General features: G+C 38.4%; 1 protein-coding gene across 4 annotated transcripts in view; it reads left to right on the top strand.

Annotated features, from left to right (window-relative positions):
* The window catches only part of mbd2 (methyl-CpG binding domain protein 2), a 39,326-nt gene extending 17,653 nt beyond the window's left edge, over positions 1 to 21,673 (top strand). For 2 of the 4 annotated variants that reach the window (XM_084383353.1, XM_084383356.1), the window contains exons 6-7: positions 2,253 to 2,380; positions 20,959 to 21,673. In XM_084383353.1, coding sequence (XP_084239479.1) covers positions 2,253 to 2,370 — 118 coding nt within the window. In that variant the 3' untranslated portion in view covers positions 2,371 to 2,380; positions 20,959 to 21,673. Of the gene's footprint in view, positions 1 to 2,252; positions 2,381 to 4,379; positions 5,106 to 20,958 lie in introns of those variants that run through there. The other 2 variants (XM_084383355.1, XM_084383354.1) reach the window with 2 other exon arrangements.
* The last annotated feature ends 872 nt before the right edge of the window (positions 21,674 to 22,545 follow it).

Below are 22,545 nucleotides of genomic sequence, written 5' to 3'. Positions count from 1 at the left end.
GTGTGTGTGTGTGTGTGTGTGTGTTTGTGTCCAGTAGAGAACTGAGCAGAGAACAGCTGGCCGAAGCCATTACAACAGAAAATGGCTGGAATACATCACTACATCCTCCTCCTCCTTTCCTTTCCTGTCCTTCCCCTTCTACTTGCTTCTCTGCTTTTTTACTCTCTCTCTTTTTCTTATCCCTCTATCCTTCTCTTTTCTTCTCTTCCATGATTTCTTCTCTCCCTCCTTACCTTTTACCTCTTTTTCACTCCCCCTATCCATCCATATTCTGTTATTCCTTCCTTCCCTCCATCCTTCCTTTCCCCTTCTTTCTTATTATTTCCTTCCTTCCATCTCCCTCCTTTAACATATCTTCCTGTCCTCCTTGACCCTGTCCTTTCTTTTCCTCAGTAATGTATTTTTCCTTACACCCTGTTTTTTTCTTTCCTCCTTTCCTTTCTTCCACCCATCTCTCCTTCCTTTAATATCTCCAGTCATCTCCCCTACATCCACCTCTCTTCCCCTTACCTCTCTCATTGCTCCATTCTTCCTGGGTGCATTCTTGTCTTTCTCCTTCCTTTCTCTCTGATTCATTTCCCCCTCCTCCTCGTCCTCCTCTCTGTTTCCTCAACTCTTATATCTCCTCCCTACCTCCCTCCCTCATCTCCTCCTCTACCTTCTTTTCTTATCTCTCCCCTCCATTAATTTCCAATTCTCTGTTTCCTCCCTCCTCTCTCTCTCCAGTTGAATGTGCTTGTCATCCTTAATCGCTCTCATTCCTCTCCTCTCCTCTCTGTCATCTCCCACCCCCCCACATCTTCTCTCCTTGTATTCCTCTGCCAGTCAATGTGCAGAAATGCTGTTTTGAGTCAATGAGATCAGCTCATTTCTTTATTCTGTTTATTGTTGGTTGATGACAGGTCAGTGATGTCAGTACCAACAGTTTCATTCAGAGCAAAATGCATCCATGGTCAAAATTATGTGGACACCCAACTAGGTTTATGTGATAGCTGAATATGTCATTCCTAAAATGTATAACTTTTGAAAGTAGAAACTAGAGATTTCTCTTGCAAATGATTCAAAAGCCCACATTTACTCTATTCCACAAGTTCACAAAGTGGGGTCTGGGACCCCCTGGGGGTCCTTGAGAGGGTTTGCACTAAGATTCCATCCATAAGTAACACTCTGACATAATGTATAACTATTTTGGTCATGTGTTTCTTACACTGTCTGTAATAAATCATCTGAAAGAAAAGTTCTTTCGGGGGGAACCTGGGACAAAATCTTACAAAATGGGGGTCTGTGTTGGGTAATGTTGGCTAACGTTTTAAATTTTACGTGACCCTTCTCTACTTGTGCTACTTACCCTCACTTCTTTAGTGTCACAAACAGGATTGGGGGTAACGGTTACAAAGTATCGTGTTACAGTACTCAAATTACTTTTTGTTATAAGAGCTGTGAAGGGGATATTGTGTCTGTCCTTCCTGTTACAGATTATGTTAGTTAGTGTCAAAAAATTTAAGCCAGAATTACACTGTGACAGTTTGTTTAAAGTCTCACTCAAAGTCAATAGTTTCCACTCACCTGGTTCCACCAAATGTTCAAACCTGGCTTCAGGGATTAACTCCCATTAAGCCACAAGAGCATTAGTGAGGTCCAACACTTGAGGGAGATAACATCTGGCTCAAGGTCGGTGTGCCACTCCCAAAGGTGTTCTTCTACACCACATTGGAAAAATAATTTCTTTATTGTGCTGGCTTTGTGCATGGGGCATTGTCATGTTGATACAGGAAAGAGTCGAACTCAGCACACCCTTATCTAAAGTATCATTGTATGATATAACAGTAGGATTTCCCTTTATTGGAACTACATGTATCTGAAAAACTAAAGGGTGGATCACCGCAGAATTTCTTGTTTCCAATTCCTTCCTTTCAAGAGGATGAACCCTTTATGCAATTTGAATTACACCCCCCCCCCCCCTCTTATGACCTGAATGATAAATGGTAACGTTTACATTACATCGACATTTACATTTATTGATGTCTGTGATGCTTGTGGGATTTATGTTTTCTGATCAATCTTGTTACATTCAGGACGATCTAATGTTTCAGGTGCAGACTTAAATTTTCATAGAAAAACAGTTTACTTGCGCATGATGTTTCTGTCTATAATATATTGATTTATGACATTATATCTAAAATATTTGGGCAAATAGTAAACTGTAGACTTTGGACTAATACATCCTCTCCCACCTCTGTGTTTGTGTGCAGGGAACAGGAGTTGAAAGTATACCAGGCCAGGAGGAGTCTGGAGGAGGCTCTGATGGCTGATGGTTTGGCGCGGGCCGCCGAAAACACTCGAGAGCTGCTGGAGGGGAAGACGGCCTGAAGACGGACAAGTGAGGCAGATAAACTGTGTTATCAATATGTGGTTTATTCTTTAACTGACCAGGTGTTCCACAAGATTTGCACTTTCCACTATGTCGAGTTTAATAACATTTCACATCACATCACATCTAAATAATCACATTTTCTGAGTGTAAGAAATAATGAGTAAACATAACAACCCCTTCTCAAATGTTCGTATGAGCTACAGGTAGGACTGGAGAGATGACAGCTCACATGAGCCCGTTTACAAAACTACAATACACAAGTATTGTAGTTTTGTTTCTTTTATTGTGACATAATCATCAAAATAACCAACAACACAACTGACAACATACCCCATACATAAACTCAGCCTCTACACATAGCAGCTTCATGCACAGACACATTCAGTCCCTGGATATTTGGAGGGACATTTGTTTTTTATGTGTGTAGCCCTTCAGTGCTGCATTATATGGACATAGTTACTTTACAGCTCATGTCTTCTGACAGGAGGTAATTTCAGGAACTGATATTGTTACCTTAAGGGCCCCGGTTTCTCCTTAGTTTTCTCCTCTGCCTCCTCACCAGTGCCGTTTGCAGCTTTGTATCAGACATATTCTTGATTAGAAGTGGCTATATTAGTTAGAGTGGTGTGAGAACGCTGTTTGTATATCCACAGTCCTGAGTCTTTAGTTTCCCTTTTTGAATGACAAATACAGACTACCACTACCTGGTGCTATGGAGACTTATTTCCTCTCACAGGTACAGACAGATACAGAGTGTACAAGCTACTTGGCCATCAGCTGTAGTTATTGAGGTGTGTGTCGACCAATTACGACAAGATGAACTACTAAAGTACAGTATGGGCAAGAAAATGTCTTGTTCCGATTACCCTGGCCAAAATAGTTGCAGTTCACAATATTATCCTTCAAATCATCAAAATATGCTTAAAACTCTTAACATGACGCTAACACATACTGGATTAAATTTATCTTACATTTTGTCAAGAAATAAAAAATAATGCATGAACCCAGCATAAGGATAAAAATCCAGTAGGCCCCTCATCTCCCTGTCATTCTTTAGTTTGGAATCCATAGCAATTCTACACATCTGATTTAATTTGATCTGATTTAAGCTGAACCTTCAGCCATGCTGACAGGTTTGGGATTTTGGAATGACTGGAAAGATGTGGGTTACCCCTTGTGGCAATTCAATATTAATCAGGAAATCAGTATAGGACTGTATGTTATCAAGCTAGACATCTAGACAAGTCACTCATGGGAGGATATCCATGAATATTTCAATTCAATAGAAATTCACCACAATCAACTTATACTCAGTGTTTTTAATCGCAATCTGCAATAATTGTTTTATATCCTCCCATCCCTAGTACAGAACTACTGACTTGATGAACTAGTAAACTACTAAAGTGCAGAAGTATTAAAGTACAGAACTACTGAAGCAGTAAAAGAGCACACTACTGAAGTGCAGAACAACTGAACTAGTATAGTAGCAAACTACTGACGTCAGGCCTGTGAACTACTAAAGTACGACTGACCTGATATGAATGACTCAATATATGTGCAGTTTAAACAAGAGGAAAGTCTCAGATCACAGCTTTGAATGTCTTAAATGATGCAGGAGCAGAACCAGAACCAATCTACTGCATCAGAAACAGTCAGAGTGTGTGTGTGTGTGTGTGTGTGTGTGTGTGTGTGTGTGTGTGTATTGAGACCTGTTGTGAATGCTGATGGGATTCTCAGCGTCTGATTGAAAGTCAGCCATGCAGCAGACTGTGTGTGTGTGTTTGTGTGTGTGATTGATGGGCTGTGGGTTTGTTGTTAGAGCGTGTGTTAATAGTTAATTCGGTGTGTGTGTGTGTGTGTGTGTGTGTGTGTGTGTGTGTGTTATATTACAGTTTGTTTGGTTATTGGTTATATTTCACTCTGCTGAGCCTGTAAAGAAAACCAAATTAAAAAACATTTACTTTCAGAAGTTAACATATTCATCCATCATTCCCCTGTTTCCCAGCAGCTTATCCAGGTCAGGGTCACTGTGGCAACAGGTCAGCACAACAGACCAGAGATGACTTTCATTGTGAAAAGGTTTTGCTGCAGATTCTGTAGGGTTTTTTCCACAAAGGAGGCTCAGAGACAGTAGAAGAGTCTCATCTGATGGATTATTTTAAGCTGGCAGCCTGTTGTAGTAGGCAATGGAAAAATGGCAAAATAAATGCCGCCACACCTTTAGAATAATGTTTTGGTTTTTTTTTGTTTTTTTTTTTTTTACCTTGTTTTTATGTTGTTTTATGTTTATGTTAATGTAAATTATTGTATGAAATGTGAATTTTGGCACAAAACATGGTGTTTTTCATGAAATGTGACGCTACGCTGCAAATACCCTTATTTTGAAAAACCAACACCGGAGTCACCACCTGCCTGTCTGGCTGCGGCGTGCGAAAGACGAAGAGAGTAGAGACGACAGTCCGACGTGGAGGGAGAGAGAAGGGTGAAAGAAAGGTACCTAAGCTGGCCCGTAGCCACCATTGAGGACACCCAGGTCATGTCCTCCGTATTTTTTTCCTTAAGTTTCGTTTCATTAAAACTGAAAGTAAACACGGTCGCGACGTGACTGCAGGTCTATTTTTAGAACAGCAATTAAATGAATCGGAGCAAAGATGCAATGTAGTGGTAAGACGCTGTGTAGCAGCTGGTTTTCTGCGTTGTGTTATGTAGTTAGGAAGTGAGACGCACACTGGGGTTGAGCATCTATGGGAGTTTTAATCTTCAGAATAAAGAAAAAAAACACAGGCGTCACACACACCGAGCCACACTGCAACTCTCCACCACTCAGCCCCGAGCACACACAGCTCTATATCCTTGTATATTACACAAAATGTACAGCATAGCTCATACTGTATTAAAATTAATGTGGAGATACAGTGCACCATGTAAAACAAAACCCAACATTTGTAAAACCAGGATTCAAAGTGCAATGAAAATGCATTAAATATTTCCCACATATCTTCCACAGTCTAAAAGAATTAAATTAATTCACCCACATTAGCTCATTTTTTATAGTGCAAAAATATGAAAAGTGAACTGAATTATACAACTAGCATACCTTCAGAATAAAGAAAATAAACACAGGCGTCACACACACCGAGCCACACTGCAACTCTCCACCACTCTACAAGGAAAAATGTAAATTAAAAGTCACATAACCACAATAAAACGTCACATAACATATGAAATAATAGTTATTACACAGCCATAGCATGCAGAGCACAACCTCATGACATCAGCAGGAAAAAGAAAGAAACAGAGGGGAAAAAAACGGTTCAGCTAGCATAAGGCTAAGTTAACTAACTCTGCATGAAAAACTCAGTTTGAGATTCAATTTACAAGTTGTTAATCAATGGAGGCTTGACCAAAAGTTTATTAGCATGTTACATTACAGCATATATCAACATATTGTGGTTTTGAACAGGAAAAAGATATAATAAATAAGACAATGGAGAGAGTGCCTCATAAAGTGACTCACCAGCTCCGAGCACACACAGCTCTATGACGCTAGGTGGTGCAACGCCAAAACAACACCCCAGGGGAACAAAGGGCATACAATTGAAAATCACCATAGGAACCTTTCTATTTCTTCTTATACAGGAGGACAAAATTTTGGGGGAGTTCACAACACAAAAGAAAGATTTTAGGGAAAATAAATAAACAAAACATAATAAGAAAATTTGACTTGGCTACAGCTGCATCAATCCAAGTTATCATTTGTTGCAGCAAGAAAGGCAGAGGATGATCAGGCAAAGAGGAAGAAAGGTGAGAATTGTAATAAGCTAAGAGAGTGCGAAAAATAGTGAACGAGCCTACAGATGCAACAGATAGCCAATAGAGATGCTAAACTGTAACCTACTGTAAATGTAGCCTAGGCTGAAAAATGAAAGGACATGCAATGAATCAGAATATTTTAAGGCCATGTTCAGTCACAGTATGAATTATCCATCAGTAATATTATTTGGATGTTTGGATGGATGCGTAATAATGTGACTAAACATGGCATTAAAATATTAGGTCAAATTATAGTAATCATGACTCAGTAGTACACTTAGACTTTTCATTTTAAAAATTCGACAGAGAATGAGACAGGAGAGAGAGGTGAAGAGGTTGAAGGGACAGAGACAGGAGGAGAGGAGAGGAGAGAGAAAGAGCAGGAGAAGGAACCAGTGAGATGCACTTGGAGTTTGCCGAATGTTGACCTCGGTATTTAAAAAATCCTGGCTACGGCCCTGTACCTAGGCTAGGTTATATTTGATACAGTTTTGTTCAAACCCGTGAAAACGACCCTAATGTTATAGATGGATTAGGCTAGGGCTGGGCAATATGGCCTCAAATCAATATCACGATATATTGAGCAACTCACCTCGATGACGATAAATGAACGATAAGTAAAAGTCTGTTTACTCAGACTAGTGTTGTAGATGTGAATCTGACTCATGGTTGCATGTGATCACTCTACTCTACACACTAGTGTTTACTCCAGGTTCTTGCTAAGAAACACTAGCATGTTTACCATTTCAGGTTTCAGGCAGGATCTGAGGCATGTAACAATGTTTCCTCCAGAACTGAAAAAGCCACTTTTAAGATTCACCGAGTTTCGTTTCCAGGTCAAACTCAATTACAATGGAGGTGCATGGGGCAACTTTTCTGTAGCATCAAAATCGCTATTTTTAAAACACTAAGAGGACTCGACACAACATGAAACTTTGCTCGTAGCACCAGGGTCTCTACGTAAAAGTGGCTTTTTCGTCGTAATTATGCTTTTACACAAAGGTTTGACTCGTGTTAATTCACAAAATAAGCCAAGGTTGCATTTTGGCAACAGTTACACATGAACATACCGGTAGCCTACCTACACACACAGCCAAACAAGACAAAAACAACTTTTTTTTTCTTTTTTTTTTAAAACACCGAATATACCGACATGGGCAAAATGACGTTGGTTATCGTCGTAAATTTCAGTATCGGTAAATTTTCGGTTTATCGCCTAGGCCTAGATTAGGCTACAGAAAAAATCCTGAGTCGGGATAAATGTGTTAATGATTGGTTAATACAGGATACGCATTATTTCTATCATTATTATTATCAGATTCTTATTTTTATTTAGTTTTGTACCATTGACACTTGTTAAAGAGAGATTACTTTAGGCCTAATAAAGCTTGTCGAGTCTTTGGTCAAACAGTAGAGAGAGATATTATTTTGTTGTAGATTAAATTTTAACTGTAAAACTTAATTTTCTATTGATAGAGGAAACCTGTTATGTTTCAGATACACGTTTTGAACAGCACGACATAACGTTAGCTTAGGTAATGCCCAGGTAATTTTCTGCAAGATCCTATTTTCAATTATTATTTTCAATTCATGTACCGGAAACCCTATAGTAAATAATGTATTTAGAAAAACATTCAGTCTGAAATAGTCATATTTTCACATTTCAAAATTCATGTTGTCGTCGTCACCCCCCCTCTTCCACCCGGGCAGACCTCCCCCACGGTTTAAAAAAATTGTGGAGGAAACCCTGAGGACCTTCAGAATCCTTGTTATTATTTCCATCAAAGTAATTGTCAGACATTGTCTATGCTTGGCAGTCGAAGTCCACATGTAATAGTAAAACTGGCTTCATGGGCATGTTTATTTTCTTTGTGCTGAATCCGTCTCGTCAAAGGGAAAGCTCTCCTGGAGGATTTGGAGCACTGGTATGGATGAGGCATGGTGGAGTCAATATAGGACATTAATTTGCCCAGTGACTGGCACCATCCCTATCTATTTTGGCAAAGTACCTTTGAAAGGAACATCAGAGTGTGCTTTAGGTGTTAAGGATATGCAAAATTGAAGACAGTATGTGCAGATGGCTCGATGATGTCTTTTTCCATTTAACAGCTGCGACACACCTTGACGCCGACGACTTTCATGATGTCTGTAGCTTTCCTGGTGAAGGCCATTTTCCAGTCTTGATCAGTCCAGTGAATAGTCGCGTACAGGGTGTCAGGATTACACCATTCAAAAGGAAAAAATATATACCTCAAATTAAGATGAAAACCTCACCATATTGTGTAAAACATTACACGTATACACTTTAATACCAAGCACATTTATTATCAACATTCCTTGACTTTTATTTAATAACCTTTCTTTACACGTTATATTGCTCAAATTGTTTTTCATTACTTTTGAATCTTTGTATTATGCATGCTCATAATGAGGAAATAATACTTTTGGTTTGGATGTTCAGATCTCACAGTAAATATGTGAATTTTTTTTGTGCACAGATATTGTGCTTATGAGATATCTGAATGAGTCTTTTCACATTGGTTGACAGCTCACCAGTTAGTTAGGGACCACCCAGCCAGTATTCAGCACATCAAGAATGATGTGGTGGGTATAATCATTACCACCTTACATACCACATAGCTTAGGTGACATTAAATATTTCAAAGTGTCGAAAGTATCCATTTCAGTGGACTTGGGTTTGGTTTGAATAATATGCAATTCCCTTCCGATTAAACATTAATTAGCCACGGAGATGTTTGCTAATTTGGACTGATCTTGAGGGAAGCAATCTTTCAAACTTTCAGTCAGTGGGACCTGTTTCCTTATGTACCCCTGTGACATCCAGTTGTAACTTGACAAAATCTGCTTTTTTAATAGTGGATTGTATTTTCCCATTTCCCTTTCCGTGGCAAATTCCACAATTTCAGAATTGTGGAGTCTTGGGTGGGTCTGCCTAGATTGCCTTTATCAGACCCTCCAGGATTCTGCGATTACAAGAATTTACCACAGAGATAAGGCCACCCCACAGGATAATGGTTCATACATGAATACATGAGGTCTTTGTTAAAAACAGAAATATCTTGAACGTACCTCAAGATGTTTGTAAGTTGTTGATATTAGCACTGACTGGTCCTACAAATGCTGTTCATGATGGATTGTTAATTACAATTTTCAAAACAAAAACAAGCCAAATTGTGTCAGAGACAAATAGTTGGTCAGGCACTTGCCTTTTAGGTTATTAATGTTTAGGCTGTTTGCCATGGCATTTGCAGGAACCTGGAGGCCCTCATTGGGTTCACTGGGCAGAAATGTTGGTACCTAATCTGGTACAAACCTTGAATATTTCCGCTAAGAATTAAATTGCTATGATGATTTTGCTGAAATGAACACAATTCAAGTATTTAATGAGTTTTCAAATTCATTCAATTCAAGTATTTAATGAGTTTTAAGAATAAAAGTTTTTCTAAAATTTATTTTAAGACTTTAAGGACTAGGAAACATGCCTATGGTATAAGCAATATAATCTAATCAGTACCTGGTAGATCGTCAGCGAGAACCTCTTCTCTTGCCTCCAGGTAGAGTTTGGTAAGTGGAGATTTCCCTCGAGCCACATAATGCACCTTTGGTACCATAAAGTTGAAGCCGTCATTTAATCACTGACAATCATATCCCTTTGCTGGATGGATACTTTTACACATGAAAAATAGAGCTTTATTCAGTATTAGTGTTGATGCAGATTGATACTGAACTAATTGGTAGCTAGTTCATTAAAAGCATATGAAAGTTTGTAGCAGCCCAGCTAACTCAGCTTATTTAACAATTCATTTATTTCATTTAACACAGTAATATAACTAATAATATTTCAGTAATGTATTACTACAGTTATGTCATGTAACGCGTTACAATCCGCGTTACCGACCGAAGTGAAGCATCCATCCCCACCCACATAACCAACATATAGGCTCTGTGTGTGTTTAATATAGCCGAGCCTATAAGTTCTTTGTTCAGTCTCTGTGTGATTGAAATGAGCTGTAGTTTGTAGGCCTAATGATGAAGCCTAATTAGATTAGATTAGATTAGATTCAACTTTATTGTCATTGTGCACAGTACAAGTACAGAGACAACGAAATGTCTCCTCCGAGCACACTTACACATTTACATTCTTGAATCACATATGTCCATGCATTCCTTGTTCTGTGGACTAAAATAAAAAGGCATAGAAAAAGAGATGTTTGTCTTGTCATGACATTATATGCTACAGGTAGAAGGTATAGGTCTGTTGTGTCTGCCTGCTCATCCCTGTGTCCAAGGCCATTCGTTCAATTAAAATGATCTAGGCAATTTATTTGGGCATTTTGTTGAAAGTAACTAAAAAGTAGTGTAATAAGTAATAGGGTTATGTAATATTGTAACATGATATATTACTTTAAAATGAGGGTAACTAGTAATATGTAATGTATTGCATTTTGAAAGTAACTTGCCCAACACTGCCCAAGGGTTGCTTTGCCATGGAACATAAACATTCAGTTTTTGCTCCACCATATCTAGATCAACAATTTAAGCAACCCACACCCCGCATATAACCTACATGAAGCCTAATGTTAAATTAACATTACAACCACTATCACCCATTGAGCTTTCAATGCAAAGCAAACAGCAACTTGATTTAATGTTTTATTAGTTTGCAGGGAAAGATGTTAACAAGCACCCTCATGTAGCTTTTCACAGTAGTTATTTTTGCCATTTTAGCTAGCTAGTGAGTGTATGTGTGTGTGTGTGCATATTTACCATTATGTGCCAGCGAACGCTCGCTAACGTTAGCTAGCCCGAGCAAACGTAGCCTAGCAGACGCTAATGATTTTGTGGCTGCTGAATTCACTGTAGCCTAACTTTAATACAGCTGACCTTAGTTAACTGTTTGCCTTTGAAATATTTACAACCGTGCATTAGCTATTGCTCGCTAACATTAGCTAGCACATGCTAACACTTAAGTTTAGGGGCTGCTGAATTCACTGTAGAGTAACTGTAAACCACAAACCAAATTTAAACTTACTTCTGAATCTCTGGGCTCCGACTTTGGTCACCACCAGGTCTGCTTCAGTAAAAAAAAAAAAATTGATGTCCTCCTCATTTGAAGGGACTCCCTAAAAACTTTGTATTTCACCTTACGTCATGCCGCAAACAGTGTTTTGTGCCTAGTAGTTTTATTACCTAAATGTAGCCAAACTCCAAATGAAAATTGGAATTATTCTTTAAAATACCTGAAAACAATTAATTCACATCTAATGGTAAGAAGCTATACAACAAAACTGCACTCCCACACTGGACATGAACTCTGGGCCCCCACACAAAGTTCGTTTGCACCAACCATTCAACAAGCTCTTTTTTCTGATATTTCATTACTTGAGCATTTTGATACTAATGAACCTTTCCAAAAGGTTTCTGTTGTTGAATTTCGGCTCGGTTGACCATTCAGGAGAGATGAAGGAAACTCAGAGACACCGATGACTTATGTTGAAGTAGTTTATTTAACATGGCCATAGAGGAACGACATAACAACTGTATGCACAGTGTATTGTCAAGTCAAATTCCTCTCGAACCTTCTCTAGTTTCAAGTTATATCCTCTCAGCTCAGGAACGTGGGAGACAGTCAGTCTGCTGCTGCGGATCGGTCGAATGCCATCCTAAGAGTTTACATAAACAACAGCCTTGGTTTGTCAGAGATCCCTTTTGTACGCATATCTACAGCTGCTTTGACCTGCTAAGTTTGCAAAGACCATGAGAGATATAAACTCATAGATCAGAGATCACTGTACCCTCATCCATACATTATCGGGCCTGGTCTCCTAACCTTTATACAGGGTACATACGATATCTCATCCTGTGGGGCCAGAGAGTCTGGGCCGTAGATTTTTCACCCACGGTTTCCAGAAGAAAACTTCTCATAAAACCAGCCAAATAGTCTTACAAGGCAGAATATCACCTTCAATGTACATAGATGAAGTTAAATACACAAATTGTTGGAAAGTCATGTGCACTAAGAGCATGTGTGCCAAGATGGTCACGGAGCTCACTGAAGTGTGTGCTGCTACATCCTGCAAAACCAGGCCAATCTGGGCGAAATACCAAGTTTTTAGGGAGTCCCCTCAGTTGAAGCACCATGGAGATGCTTGGCACCTGCAGGCCGAAGTACAGGCGAGCTCTGAGCTGCCAGACAAGTGGTTTTGAGAAGTTCAACACCCAATCATGGCTGGTTATACATGAAACATACACTGTTCCCTAATATTTTACCTTCACATATAGAAAAACAGAACATATATGTACCTTTTACTGCTTGAGTACCTTTTTGGCCCCAGAAAGGTACATATAGTATATCTTGAGATCCAATATGGTGCATTAGTGTAGATTGTACCTTTGGGGACAAAAATGGACTCCTACTTATTTCTGACAGTGTGGGGACTTGTTTTAATAATGTAAAAAAAACAAAAACAAAAAAACAGAAGGGTTAGGGTAGTCTTCAGAAGCCCTAAGGTCCTAAATGGATTTGAAAAGACATTATTTACACCCTTGACACACAGTGTAGCTCGTGCACCTACTTTAGATGGGGTGTGCTAATGCTTTTAGCTTAGCAGCTACAGTGAAGATTTTGGCTGTAGAGTGTAAATAACATCTTTTCAAATCAAATCAGATACAGATACAGATAATGGTGTACTTGCTCATGAATGGGTACATCTCATTTCACCTTAATTGCATCCATGTTTCCCTCACTTGCAACTTTTCCTTGTGTCTTAGTCCCTTCCACCGTGGATTCGTGGAGAGGTGCGAGGAAAACAATTGGAGGAATGAGGAAATATGTTTTAAGAGAAATGAGATGTCCTTTCCTCTGAAACCGTTCGAAACCATCCGTTTCTGTTGACAACTGAAGAGACTTTTGATGACAGTAGTGCACACAGCCACTTGCCAAAAATGCATGTAGGAATTTAAACATTATCTATATATGTTTTTTTTTTATATAATAACGCAGACCAGATAATTGGCGAGAGATTTAACTAATCAATAAAGTTAAACTGATGTGCCTCATGCACAACTGCGCACAGCTTTTTTAATGGAGAGACGCACTCATAGGCTATCATTTCTGCTGCTGGTAGTGCAGGTAACGTAATGTTTCCTCACTCATGAGATGTATTATTTCACCCACCAGCAACCCATGTGATGTTAATCACAAAGTTTATTTTAAGACCTGTACCGCCCAATCTACGGATTTTCTGCAGTGTCCATGGATGTGTGATTACCACACTACCGCACTAAAAGCAAAAGTGTGTCTTTGTTTGCGGTTTATAGTGTTATCAGTAATGACATACATGATTAAAGTTATAGAGAATATAGTGTAGGCCTGTACTTGGAAATTAGACTGTGATTAACTTGGATTTACGGATGGGTTAAAATAAAGATATTATTTCTTTTGTAATTATCTTCATGACTCTTCATTATTTCACCTGCTGTCTGTGCTCTAGACAATAACCAGTCCTGTGCTTTTAAGTTTAGATATCTTTAAAGGGGATGGTAAACAGTTTTTTTCAAAGGCTGATCTCTGCAGAAACTCTAATATCTGTGATCTGCATCTGCTTTGCTGTCAGGTTTGGTAAGTTCATTTCCTATTTCATTCTTGCACCTGCTCATGTCCTGATTATTAATTTTTGTGCAAACAAAGCTTCTCTTAATTTCTTCGGGATTGTTTTGTAAACCCACAACCCTAAAGTTCAAACTATGCCTCTCCCTGTTACCTGTTTAACAAACAGTATACAGTATATATATATACTGTGTACTGTGTCCTGCTCAGAGGCACAGAACCCATTTCAGCCTGGTATTATTTATTAATTATTTGCTTCTGTATTATTCATTCATTGTATGTATGGATATTCTGGATGTGAAATAATCATTTGATGACCCAAAATGTGATTATAGTGCCTTTGAACACTGGAAAATATTTTTAAACCAAATGTTTAACGGAAACTTTAAATGATGTTACATGTCAAACCCGACGCTCAGGAATGATCAGCCTCAGGTGTCTGAAACAGACCTTGAAGAGAAAAATGTTTTTAATAAATGTAGAAAGTTGTTTGTGGTCCTTTTGTCCACTTACAATTAGGATTAAGACACATTTGAACTCGATGTTGAATCAGAAAACAAAATATTGAACTTGATGGTGATACACTTCAGTTTAATCAGTTATCCGTTGTCATTCCATTCAAACTCCAGTGATATTGTAATGTATCAGATCAGTCTGATCCACTGCAGCGTCCAATCAATAACTGATGTCCACTATGTCAGTCGGTAAAAAGACTTCCGTGAACGCTGCTCTCCTGTGTCCTTGTTAATCGCTCCGCAGAAATTGCTCCTCGGAGCACAAATAAGAGCTTTGAGACGGTCTGCAAGATGTTAAACAGGAACAACTTCCGGTTCAAGCAAGGATCAAGAAACCACGAAACAACAAATAAAGGAAATGGGATGTACCCTTTATCATTTAGTATGCAGGTGTTCCAGCCCTGTTCATCTCATAAAAGCGTACACCTTGAGTTCATTGTGTCTTTGCTGCTGTGTTGTTCAAACTGCCTTCTGCATTGAAGTCAGCAAAATCATTTTCACTATGATGCATTAGCTATGTTGAGCACATCTCAGGTCTTTGCAAATTGACTTAGAAACCAATGGGCCCATGGAACGTTGAAAAAATTACATTCATTAGACACTAGATTCATTTGCATGAATTGGGAAATGGTCAACAGTGTAAGGATGCACACAGGTTATACTGCAGGCTCATTGTGTAAATCCAGCAAAAACAGCCCCACTACTGTTGAAAATCTTGGACTCACTAAACAAATGCTGATGATGAAGCTATTCTAACACTCATATTTCCTTTGTAAGTGTTGCTGTAGTGGTATATCTGCCATGATATATCTGTTGTTAAGAGAGGCTGCAATTGTGCATTTGTATGTGTTTGTTGTCAGATTGATTGTATGTGTGTCTCTGCCCTCTGATGTTTCCTCTAAAAGCTGACAGATAAGGAGACGCTTTTTAAAGCACATTTGTTTTCTGTGGAGGGAAAATAGGCCATTAATGCAGATTTATGCAGATTGACTGGATGAAAGTCGTTTGGGCGAAAAGAGCCGCTGAGAGTCAAGGAGTGATTACTAATAGGTTTTTAAAGCTGGACCAGAGAGAGGGGGCAGCGACCAACCAGTCTCTGTGTGTGTGTGTGTGTGTGTGTGTGTGTGTGTGTGTGTGTGTGTGTGTGTGTGTGTGTGTGTGTGTGTGTGTGTGTGTCCGTCTGTCCGTCTGTCTGTCTGTCTGTGTGTGTGTGTGTGTGTGTGTGTGTCTCAAATCTTTGCAGAAACCTCAGATTGCTCAGTTTGTTTCCTGCTGCCGTCACTCTTGTTGCTGCTTACTGATGACTTGGTTTCTTCTATTCACTTTCCCTTCTTCTGCTCTTTCTTGGAGACATGGTACAGAAGGTGGTAGTAACACATTGCTTTTGCACTGCAGAAGTAAAACAAGGGAAGGAAACCGGTCCAACAACATCAATGTTTTGTTAAAATCTCTTTCCATCAGTTTTGATTTGTAGTAGTAAAAGTGTTGAGAGCCTTTACTGAAGTAACAGTTTTACTGAAAGTTTCAACAGTAGGACGTCCACTCATACAGGTACCAATGTCAATATTTATGGAACAAAGGACTGTTCTCAATGTATCCGTGATATTAGTATTTTTACACAAACACCTGACGTAAACATACATGTTTAATGAGGATCCATTCAATTTGATTAAAGAAACTGTTTAGATATGTAGTGAGTGGGACTCTACAGTCTAAAAAATAGGCTTTTTATGGCCTCTTTTTGGCGGACTACTAGTATGTAATTAAGACACTGCTTCTAAACATAACAGACATTTGCACGCAGATATTTCCGATCAGCTGCTGGCCAACATATACACTAATGCTATTATATATAGTATGTGAGTAGATAAAATCTGCTGCAGTGCCACTTTTTTAAACTTTTTTGTATGTAACTATATATATATATATATATATATATATATACACATATATATATATATATACACATATATACACATACACGGTATGTAACGCTGTGATTCTAACCTCTCACTGATATATATATATATATATATATATATATACACACACAGTATATATATGTATATATATATATATATATATATATATAGTGTGTGTGTGTGTGTGTGTGTGTGTGTGTGTGTGTGCGTGTGTGTCACCACATATTGGATGTTTTTTTGTGAACTTGAATGACATCTGCTGTGAAGAGTGCACACTGCAGTTACAAAAAAGAGTCACTAGATGGCAGCTACCCTCTGTGACTTCTCTTCTTTTGTTTACAGTTAGTTTCCAATTGACTGGTTATTGTTAAATTTATAATGTTAATAAATTATTACATTTTGACAATAAGGCCTTAGTGTAAATGAATAATGGAGATTACATCACTCATGACACCATGTAGACCATCTTTTGAAATAAGAAATTAAAAAGGAAATGAGTTATCATGGCATAAAATCAATGATCCTAGTCGAAACTAGTCTAAAAATGGCAACGCCATCTGTGCTAAAATAAAAAACATAAAAAAAAAAAAAAATAGAGAATCAAATCAAATCAAATCGTGACCATAAAATCGAAAAATCAAATCGAATCTAGGAATTGGAGAATGGTGACACCCCTAGTAAGTGAAGGGTTTTGTTTGAACTTATTCATGTATGAATTAATGATGTATTTGTCAAAACAACACGAACACGAACACCAGCAAGAAAAGCTTGGTCAGAAATACCCCTTTGTGAAGACATCACTTATCAGTACTGGGTTTGCTGGATGGTGCTCCCCATTACATTCTGTGGCTGAAAACGAATGAGAAATGTCAAGTGTTCAGTCCTATAACCTCCATTTTTCTCCAGCACTCTTCTATTTAGGTCTTAAATTTAGGCTGTGTCCAGAGATGAAACTGATACCAATGTTGTGATCTGACTCTGAGTAAGACAAGGAAGAAAAGGATTTTAGTAAATGTTGTGCACTTCTTTTAAATATGCAGACTGATGTTATTCTTATCTGATCGAGACTAAAGATCCACACTGCTGACTGAGAAAAGACTGTGACCATTGATGGTACAGACACACAAACATGCCAGCTTTTGTGTGTGTGTGTGAGGTTTATTAGCTGTGTATCGTGCAATTTCCAGAGGAGCTGATTCCGACTCCTGCAGCATTTTTCAGCTGCTGGTAATTAGTGGATGTTGAGACACAGAGAATTATCTGCTTCAAAGTCATTCACAAGGCTGATAACTGCTGAGAGAGAGAGAGAGAGAGAGAGAGAGAGAGAGATGTCAGTCAGCTGAATTGCCCTGATTAAGCAGCAGATTATCAGGATTTTCTAATTATTAGGGAGTTATTAAGACTGAGCCGAGGATTATCAGACTGAAACACTGACATACTTAAAGACTGAAGGAAGAAGACATTCAGATACAGACACATTAATACGCTAAAACAGTGGAACAATTAAACTGTGAAAAAGTGAAACAAAGAGTTTATCATAAAGTCTGTTTGGTGGATTTAGCAACACCTGCATTCTACTAGTGCAAGAGGGAGGGATTCAAACAGTTTAATCAGACAGGGATCAAGGTAAAAGGGATTTGAAATTATTCAATAAAGTATTGAAATTTAAAGGAAGGGATTCTTATTTTAAACAGAGAAGTTAAATGGCACAATATATTCAAAATGACACGAAAGGATTCAAAATGAAAAAGAGGCATTAAAATTGGATATAACAGGGGTGCCGTTTAGCTCAGTTGGTAGAGCAGGCATCCCATGTACAGAGGCTTTGTCCTTGCTGCAGCGGCCCTGGGTTCAAGTCCTGGCCTGGGGTTCTTTGCTGTGTGTCACTCCCCCTCTCTCTCACCCTGCTTCCTGTTGTATCTTGAGCTGTGCTATCAATAAAGCCATATAAGGGCCAAAAAAATGGAAAGAACAGAAAATCAAAATGACAAAATGAGGACTTACATTCAAGTGAAAAGAATGAGTAAAATGCAAATAATCTAAACAGGTTTAAAATGGTGGAAAAGATCAAGATGCTGCAATATAGGCATTAAATGGAAATGGGATGGGGTTTAAATGGCAGACTGAGAAGTTCACTATTGTACAACTAGTGGCTGAATATGAAAATGGAAAGGTTGGTGCAAAATCCAAATGGGGAGAAGGCATTCTAAGTCTTACAATGGAGGATTGCCAAATTGCAGATAAAGAACTTAATTAGAAAGAAGGGATTCAAAATGGCCCAATGCAATTTTTAAAATTCATAGAAGGGATTCTCACTGTAAATACACAATAAAGGATTCAAAATGACAGAAGCATTAAAAAGTTTAAAAAGAGGGATCCAAATGAAAAGAGAAAATCAAAATTACAAAATGAGGACATCCAGTTTAATGAAAAGAATGAGGGATTCAAAGTGTAAATAAAGTTAAACAGATTTAAAATGAGGGAAAAGGAAGAATCAAAATGGTGTGATGAAGTATCTAAACAGAAGTGCAAGTGGGGTTGAAAATGGCACATTGAAGAATAGAAATTGAAAAAAGAGGGATTAAAATGACCCAATATTCAAAATAGATAGGAGGGATTCTAACTGTAAATTGGTGTTAAAATGGCACATTGTAGGATTAAAAAAAAAAGAACAGAAACTCAAAATTACTCAAAAACTCAAAAAAAGGACTTAAAGATTTATGAAAAAGAATGAGGGATTCAAAATGTAAATAAACTGAAGATTTAAAATGCCATGATGTAGGATTTAAATGCAAACGAAAATGAAATGGCACATTGAGGACTGAAATTGCAAGGAGGAATTCAGAAACAAGAATGGATTAGGAATGGCACAATTAACTGTTCAAAAATGAAAATAAGGGATTAACAATGGCACAATGAAAATGGAAAGACACGTTTGTAACATCTCAGTGGACCACAAAAAAAAAAACAGGATTTCTCAGCATGCTGCAGGAAACCTTGCCTGTTTGTTCTGTTGATTGTGACATTTTCACCATAATGGGATTTATGGGAGTCAGAAAGTTGTGTACAGCTGAAGGGAGAACAGGGAGGGGCAGAAGGAGGAGAACATGCTAATGTTTGATATCAGTCCTGCTCTCCTGCTGTGTGAACGCTTCACTCTGCTATTTTATGTATAATTAAGATGTTTTCTGTGCAGGTGAAAGGCCTCCATGAATGAGCATTTATAATTGTAGCCATGCCCCCCTCGTTAATGCCGCAGGAAGGAGGAGGTGTTGAGGGGTTAATGGAGAAGCTAATGATCAGCATGAGGCTTTTTCGCATTAATTGGACAGTTTTTTTTTTGTCCAGAGGCTGATTTTTATTGTTCTGTCGGAGCTGAAAGAAGACAGTTTGTTCTGTAAAGTGTTTTATGAAGTGGGTTTTATTAAGACCAGTTTGGGTTTATTAGAGCGAGTAGGAGGCAGATCTTTGTTTAGTGGTCATTTAGACATTTAGCAGATGCTTTTGTCCAAAGCAACTTACAATAAGTACATTTGTCACAAGAAAGAAACCACAACATGTCACAGTCGATAAAGCAGAAAATAAAAAATGGAAACAATTTTCAAGCCCTCGTCTGAGCAAAGTAGCTGCTATTTATCAAGGAAGTGGTGTCTGCAGGGTCACAATTATATTCACACTTTATCTGCTAATAGAAAACATCAGCATGGACCTCAGGGCTTATTAATACACACCATAGTAAATATGTGACGCTAAATAGCAGAGAAAAAAAACTTATACCAAGAGACTATACATAAAGCCCTCACCATCTGGATATAATGAATGAAAAATACACCTAACACCTAGGCAGTGCATGGAACCTTAAAACTCTTGACAGAAACTGGATCAATTTGCATCCAAAGCACGATCAGACAGAGCAAAAGTGACCAAACCATCAGAAGATCAATGCATCACGATTGATGTTCCCCAAGAACTAGATAATGTTGGTTAAGTATTGTAACCCCGGATTCTATGACTATAGGCGCAGCAGAATGCAAGAAACTGATCAGCAAAAGTCCTCTCAAAAGAAGGCTGTCTTGCAGTGTCTCAGAGAAGCAGTTTCTGAACCACTTCTCAGGATGGAAACCAGGCCAGATGCTTCAGTGGTCTAAGAAATACCAGAATTTCATGTTGGATGGCTGATGAAGTTTATTTTTAAGCCAGCTCAGATAAGAACTTCTAAAAGTGTTTTGGATGAAATCATAGTTACTGAACTTACATGTCCGCAAATCCATCTTAATGACATCAGAGAAAGGTCCATGGAATATGACATAAAAAGCTAGTAAGTGGGTTGTCCAATTGCCCATGGGAAAGTAAAAGACCATGTCGGGCTTGTAAATCGAGCAACTCTTGCCCTGTAGCAAGTGGTAAAAAGGAATTAAACACATTTTTCCTAAGCTGATGATGGAAGTACAAGAGTTAGCCATTCAAATAAAGATGAAACATGACAATTAACTTAAGTCACTGTTATTTGATAACCGCTAACAAATGTATTCTCTTTTTTTAATCAAACTACAACAGAAACCTGCTCAGGCAGTTAGTTGAGTGATAGAACAATGGAGTGAATATCATGTTAAAAATGTGTCCTGTGTTTACTGTTGCAACAAACTATAAATCTATCAGCTAAACCTATCAACACCAATAATATATCTTTGTCTCTCTCCCCAGAGTCCCTGTGTTCACCAGCCTCAGGTTTATAATCATCTTCATCTTAATCCAGACAACAAACCAAAAACAGACCACCAGGAGACTGAAGACTCAGTGGGTGATTGCTTCAACCTTCCTGTTGAGGAAACCATTTTCAGGATGACATACTGGACACAACTATCAGCATTTGGAAACTAAACTTATTTTCCAAAGCAATGGCAGCATCATCATGAGTGACCACAGCAATAATGACAACAGTATGACAACAAACAGCGACAAAAAATGCAACAGGAACAGACCATTGGGAGCAACAGCAGCAATACGTCAACTATCTACCAGCTTAAAGCAACAACCAAAGCCTTTAAACCTTTCTCAGATATTTCATCTGTACAAACTTTACAACAAGCGCTTATCTTGTCTCACTTCTTTTTAACTTAAAGGGGATAACATGAAAAATAAAACTGAAGAGCAACGCCCTCATCGAAGCCAAAGTCAGGTTGCAAACTGCTGGACAGCTTTTGATAACTCTTACTAACTCTTGAGCCCTTTGATGATTTTGGTTGTTTGTGGTGATGGATTGTCATCGCTTTTAAAAAAGTCTTTAAGGGTTTTAATGAAATGATAATATGAATATGAATATGAAATAGAACAATTGCTTATTTAAGAAAGATTTTATACCTTGAGACCCCGCGTTTACATTTCTTGGACTGGAGTCAATAAATGATTATATTCACAATTGTTTGTTGGTGCTTTTTTCTTAGATGACGGTTTCTGACTGTTGTCAATCAACATTCTACACACAGCTGACAGTTCAACCTTTAAATAATACAACACTAATAAACTAAACACACTCATTTGCGGTCTTTCTGAGAATGAGATAAGACTGATATCAGTTTCATGTCTGTGGCTGTGTCGAAAATCACCAGCTACCCACTATAGTGGAATAAATTTGCTATTTTCTAGTGCTGTCTATATAGATGTATTACACTATATAGCTGACTCAAACTATTTGTGATAAAGTGGGTGAGTTCTTCCACCATTTGTCCCAGATACATCCGTTGTAAACCGATCAGTTTACCATGCTTTTGTTTTGTTTAACCATATTTCCACCATTGTTGTAAAGTTTATTTAAAGGAATAGTTCACTCTAGAACGAAATTCAGTCATTATCGACTCACCCTCATGCTGATGAGAAGTCCGGTGTAGTTTCTTATTCCTCAAAGTGCAGCTGGAGACCCGCGGGGGGTACCCTCCAGCAGCAAAAATCCATATAACGGGTGTAAATGGTGTCCGAGACGAAAAGGTCCATAAAACTACACAAAAACTTTGTAATATTCCTCCATACTGCTTGTCCGCTGCAATCCAAGTGTCCTGAAGTGGCGACATCCAGAGTTTACTCGAAACGACGTCATTTAGTACATTTTTCTAGCCTAAACAGTCACTATACTATATTTGCCTGAGGCACGCTCCCGTGTTCACGCGAGTCTCCCTCACAGCGTTTGCACTACGGAAGCGAGGGAGACTTGCATGATTGTGGGAGCGTGCCCAGTTAATTTAATTGGGACAGCCTGTATGGACTCTGGCTGCCCAGAGTCTATATAAGCTCTCT

This window comes from Pagrus pagrus (genome assembly GCF_965226575.1).
Source record: "Pagrus pagrus genome assembly, chromosome: 19".
Taxonomy (NCBI): domain Eukaryota; kingdom Metazoa; phylum Chordata; class Actinopteri; order Spariformes; family Sparidae; genus Pagrus; species Pagrus pagrus.
Note: the sequence above shows the minus strand (reverse complement) of the source record. Positions and strands in the feature narration are given on the sequence as shown.